Source organism: Taudactylus pleione, unplaced genomic scaffold (assembly GCF_031769625.1).
Source record: "Taudactylus pleione unplaced genomic scaffold, aTauple2 ptg000135l, whole genome shotgun sequence".
NCBI classification, from domain to species: Eukaryota; Metazoa; Chordata; class Amphibia; order Anura; family Myobatrachidae; genus Taudactylus; species Taudactylus pleione.
In genome coordinates, this window is record NW_028284537.1 from 8020522 (window position 1) to 8032850 (window position 12329).

The 12329-nt window shown below is 44.1% G+C and overlaps 1 protein-coding gene across 1 annotated transcript in view; it reads left to right on the forward strand.

Moving 5' to 3' along the window:
- LOC148522996 (cadherin-related family member 3-like) overlaps positions 1-12329 on the forward strand; it is a 131196-nt gene that overhangs the window by 21300 nt on the left and 97567 nt on the right. Inside the window, exon 3 of the mRNA XM_088473436.1 lies at positions 12047-12243. Within this exon, the coding sequence (XP_088329562.1) occupies positions 12047-12243 (197 nt within the window). The remainder of the gene's footprint in view (positions 1-12046; positions 12244-12329) is intronic.

Below are 12329 nucleotides of genomic sequence, written 5' to 3' on the forward strand. Positions count from 1 at the left end.
CGGAATTATACTCACTTTGTGGGCCTGGTGTGGGAGCCAAATAAGGAGTGAGCAGCCAGGACATGCAAGGGTATCCACTGTCTCCTGTGAAAAATAAGAGACAACATCAGGAACACTGTGTATCAAGCTTAACATTGTTATGTACTAAAGGTCTCCACTTACCCAGAAGCCATGCATCACCAGCTTGTAGGTTGGTTAATTTCTGCCATATCCCTGATTGCCGGATGACGAAGGAGTCATGTGCACTTCCTGGTAACTTAGCATTCAGGGACAGGATCTGGAGGGAGGCATCACATACCACCATTACATTCAGGGAGTGATAGTGTTTCCTGTTTCTAAATATTGCCTCCAGCCGTGCTGGAGGCTGAAGTGGTATGTGAGTACCATCCACAACCCCTATGATGTGTGGGAAGCCAGCTATTTGGTAAAAATTGGCCTTGGCCACACTAAGGGCACCCATATCCAAAGGCATTTGAATAAAATGATGGAGGTGCTTGAAAAGTGCCTCCATCACTGCCCTCAGGATCCGGGAAAAGGAGGATTGGGAGATGCCCACCACTATTCCCACCGTTGTTTGAAACGATCCTGAGGCACAGAAATGTAACACCGCCATAAATTGCGTCAGTGGTGGTATTGCTGTTGGACTGTCAATTTGCCGCTCAAGATCACTTTCTATTAATGAGAGAGTGTCTATGATGATTTTGGGAGGTAGACGGTAGCGTCTTAAAACCTCATCATCGGGCATTCCAAAAAGGGTGACACGTGTTCGAAATATCTGGGGCCTTGCATGCCTACGATGCCTACGCCTGGGATGAGATTGAGGTTGGTCGGCTTCCGGGAGCATGGCCAGAACAATCCGCCCCAGATCAACCTGAAATTCAAAGATTTCAAAGTAAGGCTTTTGACCCACCCCAAAACTATATTAAAACAACTTAGCTTGATGATACCATCCATTGCTGCTTACATGCCGGGGTATTGTCATGATACGTCCAAACTGAAAATAAACAACAAAATTACTTGACACATTTCACTCTGTGCATTTTTGTTTATACATTTTGTGCTAGACCAAAGTTCAAATATGCCAAACACCCATTTAGCAAAACCTCAAAGCGACATTTAACACAGTACATCAAAACGGGTCGAAATGTTGGCTCAAAAAGCGAAAGCTAAACCACCAAAAAGTTAGAATGATTATTAAGCTGTTTAAAATGCGCTAATTAGTTCGCTAATACAAGTCACAAGAGTAACTACTAAAAATGCGCTAATTAGTTCGCTAATACAAGTCACAAGAGTAACTACTAAAAATGCGCTAATTAGTTCGCTAATACAAGTCACAAGAGTAACTACTAAAAATGCGCTAATTAGTTCGCTAATACAAGTCACAAGAGTAACTACTAAAAATGCGCTAATTAGTTCGCTAATACAAGATAAAAAATGGACTTACCAAGAGCAAATATCTAAGATGCAAAATCAAAAGGTCTTTGGGGTCGAAAATAAACAAAATCTAAAATAGAAGAAATTAGGGATCCAAAAATTACAAAATATACGAAACACAATGAAACAACAATTGAACAAAAGTTAGACTTCACAAAACTTACCAAATCAACAAACGAGGTCCCAAAAATATAAACCAACAAAGATAACGGAAAAAAAAACGCAAATCTAACCAACAAACGAATCTCCAACCTCCAACTCCTTTCTACGCAATCAATAAACTCCAGCCAAGATAACCTCCAACAATCCAAAAACGCCACCTCGACTTGAGACACACCAAGCCATAAATAGTGTTTCGTTTCCCGCACAAATTAAGGAGGGATCATAGGGCCGCACAATCAATGATGCGGCCGCAAAATAAGGACGCATGTATAAATACGTCACGAAAACACATTCAAATTCTGGTGTATTTCTTGTTTGGACCTCAGACATGGCGACAGACCAGGGAAAAAATGCACAAGAGTCAGGCGGTAAGTCTTTCATGCATTTTCTATCAACGATTAATTTGAAACATAAGATTAGGCAAGTTGTGATTTTGTGAATTCTGTAAATTTACACAAATAGGTGAGGAGGATGACATGGAAGAGGCTGCTGGGCCCAGTATTCTGGCCAAAGCAGCCAAAAAAAAAAGGCAGCCACATTTCACAAGAAAGGAGATGGAGGTTTTGATCCAGAAGTGTGTGGACATCCTGCCACAGGCAGACAGGAATATGAGTCTAAGCCAGAAGTGGAGAATGTGGGAAGAGGTAGCCGTTGCTGTCAATAGAGTGGGTGATTATGTCCGTCTAGCCCGGGATGTCAAACGGCGGTAAGTAAACCCTTGCCCCCCCTAAAAACAAACCCCATTTTAAACCAAAGGATAATGGCTTCCATTTTTCCCCACAGATGGGGCGACTTCAAATATCGCCTAAAGCAAAAACTCGCGGACAGGGCTAGGCATGCAAGGGGGACAGGTGGGGGTCCCACCCCTGTGTCATTGGAGTTGACGGATTTAGAAGAGCTGGCACAGGGGTGTGTGCAGCCTGTGGAGGTGTTTGGCGTGTCCAACATGGATACGGACATGCCAGACTTTGCGGCTCCTCATGTTGGCCCAGGTAAGTATTGTGATGTCACCAACTCTGAAATGCTATTGTGCCAATATGTAGATTCTAATGTGACTCTTTTCTCATTTTTCAAACAGAGACACAGGCGGATGAGTCTGCTCCAGAGGGAAGCCTTGGCCGCAGAATTTCTGCTGGCTCTGCAGGGGAGGAACCAGTACATCCGGCTGAGGACCCTGCAGAAGCCAGTCCAGGGCGTGCCCCCTCGCAGGCAGTGGGCCTCCTCACAGAACTCAATTTCAAATCGGATTTCCATACAGAGATTCTGCAGAGGATGGACGCCAGTCTGATACGGGTGGCTGAGGCCCTGGAGCAAAATGCTGCGGCCAACGTGACCATTGGTCAGGCCCTGGCGGAAAATACCAGGGCCAACATCCGCATCGCCGATGCCCTGGAGCAGCTCGTTCGCCAGCACATGGTGGAGCCGACCTCCCTTCCTGCCGGAACATCAGGATCCTCCACCTCTGGCACAACATCAGCCAATCCTCCAAATGTGCCTAGCCCTGTGCCTAGTCCAGAGGCCACAACATCTGCCTCTGGACAGGCCAGCCCGATGGCATCCCGGACCCGGTCTGGCGCCCACCCTCCCCCATCCAAACGGGCGAAAAAACGGTGACAGCAATGGCGACTTTTCCCACACTCCTTCTGTGCTTGGCTCATATTCCTTTCTGGTCAAAACTTCCCTCTCCTTTCTTGTGAAATGTTTTTAAGTTATTTTTGTACGTTTATGTTATCAGTTATTGATTATTTATTTTTGATAAAAAGTATCTTTGGCAGAAAAAAAAAAAAAAATATTATGCCAATTGGTTTGTGTTTAAACAATAAATTTATGATAAAAATCTGACATTGTATTGTGACATTATTGTACAAATGGGTTACATTTAATCCTGGCCCTAAAGGCAAAAAAGGACACAAAAAACCATTTCATTTGTATAAAAAAAAGGCCTCTTGAAGGAACGTTTAAAAAATGACATAACGATGCAAATTCCACATTAAAAAAAAAAAGGGGAGCTAATTAAAACATGATGACATTATTGTCACAATAGGCCATAAACAACAAATTGAGGCCAAAAAAAAACCCAAAAAATGTACGCCAATTGATTGTGTAATCCTGACATTAGCAGGTATGATTTCCACCTGCGTACGGTTTTGTGCTATCCCAATAAACTGCTTTCCAAACACATACCAAGCCGGTTTTCAATACAACACTAATTGCTTTTGTGACCACCCGTGATTAATCGCTGCAACATCATGGAGTCCCGGGACGGAGGAGAAGGCCATCGCCAATGTGGTCGAGTAATCCAGACCCTAAACTGTGCGAGCATTTTGAAGGGAAAGAGGATGTTCCAGTGACGTATGTGACGGTCCGAACACATTTGACGTTCGCATCTGCTAATGTATGTACGCCCCAAAAACGCATCGCCACGCCTGCGTTTTTCCATCTCCACCCCCGTCAACACCCAAAAACGCCCTGTTCTGTCAATCACATTTGACATGTCACTTCCTGTACGCTATTTTAGGAACGAGAGAAAAAAAGCTGGCAATCTGCCGTACGCACATGCGCAGTGTAACACCGACGCATGCGCGGTTAGTCAACATCGGAACGCAACGAGCGTACTGCTGTTTGCGAGTGGCTCTGAATGAGGGCCAAAGTTCCAACCAATCAGCTCCCAACTGTCATTAAACGCAGTATCTAAAATGACACTTCGGAGCTGATTGATTGGCACTTTATCTACATGCACTTTACCCTTTCTCCAAGGCTTAGTACATGAGTGTAAAACTTTCTGGACTTCAGCTTGTACAGATTTCTTCATGTCTTTCATCCCTTTAGGAAGGTATTGGAAATTCCTATGTGTTATAACGGTTAGGTGATCATCTTCTCAATCTGTCTGACAGCTCCTCTACTGGCTTTGTCCTCAGTAGGTGCTTTCTTTTTGGATAAGTACTGTGGCCCTGTTCAGAGCCGGACGCTCTGACAAAGCGCTCGTTCTGAATCAGGGCCGTCCCTCCTACCTTTTGGAGCTGCCTCCAGGCCGCTCGCATAGCTGTGGGTGACCACCCACAGCTACAGCGAGCGGCCAAAATGATGGTCGCGATGGTCAAGACAATCGTGACCTTCGGGCTTGCAACGAGCCCCTTTGCGGTAGGGTCTCGCTGACGCAAGCCCTGGAGTGCTTTTGGCTCTATCAGAGCCAAAAGCACTCCCACTGACATCACTAGTGATGTCAGTGGGGCCGGCCCCAGACGGTAAGCGTTCCCATGGGAACGCCTCCGTCTGGGCAGCCACGCCCCAGGTACGCCCACCAAAGGGGGCGTGCTGTTAATCACCATCAACAGCACGCCCCCTTTGGTGCGAGACCCATAACGACGGCTTGGCCGTCGTTATTCGGGTCTCGCACATGTGCACGACAGAGCCGGCTCCCTCGTGCGCATGCACTTTGGCAACATCGACCCGCTTGCGAGCGCTCAGCGCTCGCGAGCGGGTCTGAATTAGGCCCTGAACGAGTTAGGCATTCTGTAGGAAAGTTGCTTGGTTCGAGTGGGATATTTCATGAAAGGTTCTGTAGATTACGGCACATCTTGAGGCCAAGAGGGTAGATAGGGGCTTTTAGATCATAATCAATATGCTTGGTGGTTCATAACTTTATAAAGAATCAATCCTTCTGTAGTTTCAAATGCTGCCACAAGAGGGTGGAAAATCTATTTCCAATAATGTGTTGATAGTTGTTATTTGTTGAATATCCAGAAGATGGCAGCAGAGCAATGAATATAAGTCCAATATGAAGTATCTTCAGTAACTGCATGCTTGGAATGAAAGTAACAAAAGATGTGTAAGGCAAGATACTATGATAAGATAGAGGTCTGTGTAGCTTTTAAACGGCTGTTAGTTTTTGACTCAAGAAATCCCTCATGGTTGCTAATGGTTACTACTTGACTGACTTGACTATGACTCAGGAAACCACTGCAGGTGGGTTTCCTCAAAGATATGACAAAACCACCCGACAGAGGTGGTGGAACATGGGATAGACTTGAATCAGGTTAAGTGAGTCCTGTCGCTCACTGAAGGTGATGTTGTCATTATTTTATTTTATTTTTTAAATTTTTTTATTTATTAACAGTCATTAAATAAATAATGACAGTTTTTAGGGCCTGATTCAGCAAGGATCGCAGTTGCATAGACGCACGCAATCGGTCGATTAATTTGCATTGTGCATGCGTATGCATCGCAGTGCGCGTGCGTGAACTAGCAATTGCGATGGGAACTGCGTTTGCAGAGGCTGCGCAGACCCCGAGCGCAGTGATTGACAGGAAGTGCCGTTTGTGGGTGGTGACGGGGGGGTTAGTCGGGCGAACGCAGGCGTGCCAGTGCATTGGGATGGCGTTGCAGGGGCGTGCATAAATTATCCATTGCAATTCCATACACAGCATGAGGCCTCATAGCGTGACCTGAAGTTAGCATTCCTGAGTGAGGTCTGACCTGCCTTAACTGTGCATATGGGTCCGATGTTACCGATTATTTTGCTATGTTGCCCAAGTATACGGAAGTATGTAAGGGGAAGTGATCGCAATGCGATTGCAAACATTTGCATTTCACCACTAATAATAGCAACTGCGTTGTGTGCGTTCTAGCAGAATAGCGATCCTTGCCGAATCAAGCCCATAGTCTGCGGCGCTTTACTGAGAATATTTGGCCATTCACATCAGTCTTTGCCCCAGTGTAGCTTACAATTTATATTTCCTACCACATTTACACACACATACACTAGGGTTAATTTTTGTCAGAAGCCAATTAACCTATCAGTATATTTCTGAATTGTGGGAGAGAACCGGAGCACCCGAAGGAAATGCATGTAAGCAGGAGGAGAACATAGAAGCTCCACTCAGTTAGGGCCTTGGTGGGAATCGAACACCTCAGTGCTGTGAGGTAGTCATGCTAATCATTACACCATCCATGCTGCCCTTCCGGTCTGTGCTGTCCAACAAGCGGGAATCTCAGCTCAATAATCAGGTTGGTGCATTGCTGAGTTCAGGGGTGGACCTGATGGCTGGACCATCTTGGCCTGAAAGCTTAGTTGATAAACTGAACACAGAAACTTAGTGCTCACTGATGAGGTGTTACTTTGATTCTGGAGCCATTGAGGCCTAGGCAAACCTACACAGCCTGGTTGTGATGCTGTTTCTCTTCTACCTGAACTTAAAATACATTTTTGTATCCATGATGTTAGGAGGAGGCAAAAATCAACAGCTGGGCACTTTTTTTTTGAAGAGGGAGTCAACAATGGTGAGAGATTTTAAGATAGAGGAGGAGATTTATCAAACCTTCTAAAGAGGACAAGTGGATGTGTTTCCAATATCAACCAATCAGATTCTAGCTATCATTTTATAGAATATACCAGATAAATAATAGCTAGAATCCGAATGGTTGCTTCCTTGTCCTCCTTAAAAAGTTTGATAAATCTGCCCCGGAAACCCGAAGCTTAGCGAGAATGTGTCTACTCAATAGAGCTCCTTATTCACATCCCCTGTGATAGTATTTTTAACTATAATTTTTTTTTTAAAGTATGATTGACTAGGATCAGATCACCTATTGCATTCATAGTCATACCAAACCTGGGGGTCTATTTACTAAGCTTTGGATAGAGATAAAGTGAACAGAGATAAAGTCCCATCCAATCAGCTCCTAACTGCCATGTCACAGGCTGTGTTCGAAAACTGACAGTTAGGAGCTGGTTGGTTGGTACTTTATCTCCGTCCACTTTATCTCCATTCAAGGCTTAGTAAATCGACCCCCTGGTTACCAACAGATATACAGGAGATGAAGACTAGAACAACTTGTAGCCAATCAGAGATGTAGAATTTGCAGGGACACTGTGGTATGTAACACACACCTATATTGTAACAAACCTGGGCTTCTGTAAATACTTTATACTACAGAGGGAGACGTTTGTTGTGTCAGGGATGAGTTACTTTGAAAGCTGCTGTGATCAGGAAACACATTGGCAAATAAGTATATTTAGCAATATTTTCCAAAGTGTTTTGCTGTTCATTGTTATGTGTGAATCCAAAACAAACTGCATAGTGTATAGAGTTTCACTGGAAAAGGAGTGTCTCACTTTATATACCAAACCATTGGTATAATTACTGCATGTAACTGAGAATTGTAGACCCAAGGTCTGCTCTACAATACGTGAAGAATGCACCTACTACTGGCATCATTACTTTTCAGCATTTTTCAAGGTTAGTTCATATAATTTATAGGGAAAATCTTTCTAACCTCTGTCCTGGAGTTTTTTTGGCAATGTATCACTCTTGCCGAACAGGGGCAGGGGTTAATATGAGAGCAATTATTGGCGATTTGTTGGGGACATGAATTATCATGACATATATAGAATAATTCTGCACTTGTCACATTTAATGCACCCACTAATGATGCTGCTAATTACTTTGATGTCAATCTCTGACTGTTTGAGAAGATTAATACCTGCCAAAATATGTGGGTTGGAACCCATGCTTGTTTATTTCTGGAATGTTAGCTCATGTGACCAGGGTTCTATACCCAGTTTTTATCAGTTAGTATATGTATGTAAGTCTTTCATATTGGCCTCCCCCACAAAGCAGTGTGCCACACACTGGTATTATACGGTATCATAGACTGCCCAGGGGCAGAATGTTTTTCTAAACTCAAAGGTTTTGGGTTATTTTCTTAATAATTAACTGATTGCGAATGTTGCACGAAATCTATGTGTTAGCACTCGTTAACCCATGGTTTTACTGCATGGGATTAATTGAATATCTACGGGCGTGAAACCCCCCACGCGGCAATCCGTGCTGAATTGAATTATTTAACAGTCTGTGCTTGAAAAATGACAATTAGGAGCTGATTGGTTGGTACTTTTTCTCCCTCCACTTTATCTCTCTCCAAGGCTTGATACATCTCACCCTGTGTGTGAATGCGGGTTAAGGGCCACATACATCAGGCAGACATTTCCTCGATTCCCCAAACCGACTAGGTGCACCGATGGGAAATGGTGATCGGCGCCCATCAATGTTAGGGAAATTTCCTCATGTTAAAAATCCCAGATTTGACAATCCTGATCATATTTTGGTCGAGATTGGCGAATCAGGGAAATTCACATGTTGGATTTCCCCGGTCCCGATGCCCCGAGATCGGAGAATTGCGGCAATTCATCACTTATGTATGGGGGGCATTAGTGTAGATTTTGTGCTGCCTGCAGTGACCAGACTGGAAATAGTGAAGGTACTTACTGTACCTGACAGTCACTACACGTATAAGTCATTAGATCGCAGTTATTTATATAGCATCCATATATTATGCAGCACTTTAAAGAGAATATTTCAGTCATTGACATCAGTCCCTGCCGCAGTGGAGATTACAATCTATATTTTCTACCACATGTATACAGTATACACTATGATTTTTTATTTTTTTTTGTATCAGAAAGCAATTACCCTTCCAGTATATTTTTGGATTGATGCATGAAATCAATGCTAACACTAGGGGTAGCATACAAACTCCACACAGATTGGTTGTTGGTTGCAATGAAACCCATTACCTCAGAACATAATTACAGTAACTCTAAACTAAGTAAAATCCTTTTCACCCGCTTAGAAAACATTGGCATGGCAGCAAAGTGATATTCAGCTCCCCAAAGATACGGGCTGGCATTGGAAAGAGTCATCTTACTGTTTCGCAATCCAGTCCTGGAAGCCTTTGCAAGTGCATGACCTGTTAAAAAAAAATGTATAGAAGAATATATATTTTTGTATACACTTACTGTATCTTAGAAAAAAAACATTAGGAGGACAGCAGTGGTACTTGCATGGTGTGTTTGGCTACAGTCAAAATTAAATAGGCTTTTGCCAGAGAGACACAGTGATAGTGGTCACCCTGCCTGGGGTCTTTAATTAGAAAAAAGGAAAAATCCTACTGAAGCTGTGGTGAAACCAGGACCGACAATACACATTTGTTAGGGGCCCCCCATCCCCGCTTCCCTGCAGCCAGCCCCCTGTGAGTCCTTCCGGTGGCTAGCCCCCTGCGAGTGCCCCTCCGGTGGCCAGCCCCCTGTGAGTGTCTCTCCGGTGGCCAGCCCACTGCGAGTGCCCCTCCGGTGGCCAGCCCCCTGTGAGTGTCTCTCCGGTGGCCAGCCCCCTGCGAGTGTCCCTCCGGTGGCCAGCCCCCTGCGAGTGTCCCTCCGGTGGCCATCCCCCTGTGAGTGTCTCACCGGTGGCCAGCCCCCTGTGAGTGTCTCTCCGGTGGCCAGCTCCCTGTGAGTGTCTCTCCGGTGGCCAGCCCCCTGTGAGTGTCCCTCCGGTGGCCAGCCCCCTGTGAGTGTCTCTCCGGTGGCCAGTCCCCTGTGAGTGTCTCTCCGGTGGCCAGCCCCCTGTGAGTGTCCCTCCGGTGCCCAGCCCCCTGTGAGTGTCCCTCCGGTGCCCAGCCCCCAGTGAGTGTCCCTCCCGTGGCCAGCTCCGTCAGTGTCCCTTCGGTAACCAACCAGCTCCCCACAGTGCAGCACCAACACTTACCATGCCGCGGCTCCTCTGTCTGCTAGCAGTGCCATTACGATGTCACGACGTCACGCGCTGCACCACGATAAACAAAAATAAAAACTTTATTACACTGGCCACCGCCGGGGCAATAAAGCTACATTACTTCACAGACTGCCCATACGGACCCGGCCGCTACCTGCCTGCTGTGCCCCCCTGATCATGCAGCAGTACAGGCAGCGATCAAGAGAAGTATTATGTGTGGGCCCTTCCTGGGCCCCCTACAACCTCGGGGCCCGTCACAGCTGTGCCCCTTGTCCCCCCCCTGTCGCCGGGCCTGGGTGAAACCACCCACTATTGCCAGAAAAAAATAGTTTTTCTCCCTTATAAAAGAGATTAATTAACCTATATATAAAATGTGTACATAAGGGACAAAAAATATTTTTTTCTCTTTTGACCCAGGACAAAATCATTCCTTCCCTCCCTTTATTTTTATTTTTTTCCATCCATATTTTTATATTTAATTTCTGATATTTAAATGTAATATAAAATAGCTGTGACAGATGAAGTCATTCACCAAACTTACAATGCATATTGATGCAATACAAAGAGCATCCTGAAGCTGTAACTAACTGCAAGTTTTTGTCATCTATTATTTATTATTGGTGTCCTCAAAAGGTTCTCTTAAAGGGCTTTCCCACATTCTGGTGACTTTGTTTTGTCTATTATCAATGTAACTTTCATTCATATTTGTGTATTTATTTTCTGATATTTGAATGCTTATTTGTAAATGCAAATAAAAATGTAACTATAAAAAAAAAAAATGTGTACAAAAGTATTCTATGAATGACTCCCAGACTAGCAAAGCATGCAAACTACATTGTTGATAAAAAAAAAAACAACAAAAAATAAAAACATAATTTGCTAAATAGGTGCATATAAATTTTTTTTTTAGATTATACAGATGAAGAGCAGCGCTAACTTCCAATTTAAATGAAAGATGAGCGAATTAAAGAATAATATTATCTACAGTATTACAGAATAAATAATAAACTAGTAATATTAATTTCATATGTGTTTTAATTTGTGTTAATATCTATTTAATGTATTAATCACAATATGATAAATGTACTGTTACGCAAAATTGATAATTTTTGTGATAGATAATTTTTTATTTATTTATTCATAATCTACTAATTGCAATTTGGCACTGTTTTTTTATCTCTCTCTAACCTTCCCTGTGAGCTTGGTTTAGTATTACACGCTATAGCTTTTGTGAGACGTAAAGATGCACCTTGGAGCAAAAGTGAAGCACTTCTCATGTACAGCTTGTGCATGTATTTTAGTGTATTTAGGGCCTGATTCAGACCCGCTCGCAAGCGAGTCGATAGTCGGGCTCTGGGGCTCGCTACAAATGGGGCGGCTGTCGATGTTGATCGACCATCCCGACCATCACCTGGCCGCTCGCAAAAGCTGTGGATAGTCACCCACGGCTTAGCGAGCGGCCAGGAGGCCGGCTTTTTAAAAAAAAAAGCGGCCGCCCTCATTCAGAGCGAGCGCTCGCTTTTTGCAAGCGGCTCTGAATGAGGTCCTTAGTGTTACGTGTATCCTGCATATATGGTTCCTGTCATTCATTCGCTGCCACCATCGGTAAGTGTGTACGCACTTGACGATGCCAGCACCCCTGCCGAGACCCAACATCGTGCTGGGTACACATTGCTAAGTGTGTACCCAGCTTAAGGTATATTAAACTTCTCCAATGTTTGCCTGTGAACTACGAATTTACTGTAATATCTCATAAGTTAAATAGTTCAGTTATTCATCTGCGGAAAGTAAGCTAGAAGAATAAGGCACCTTTATTTTGCCAGGAATCAATCACCAATATTATGTCCCATATATAAAAGTTACGCTTGCCTCTCTAATTTGTTTATTTTTCTCCTCACTAGTGGTCTTCGCTGCACCAAGATTGTTTCTGCCCAACAACGTGACTCTCCCTGAAAATGCCCCTCAGAGCACATTGGTAGCCCGGATGTCTGCCACAACTGGTCCGTTTGATGACATTGCCGGAGCACCTTATATAGTGAATTCGAATCCTGTGGTGCATCCGTTCATCATTATTCCAAAAGCTGAAAAAAATTGGGAGGTATGGAGAATATAAAAATACAAACCAAGATTTCTAATTTAAATAACCCAAAACTATAAACATTTTCCCGAAAGCACACGACCGCA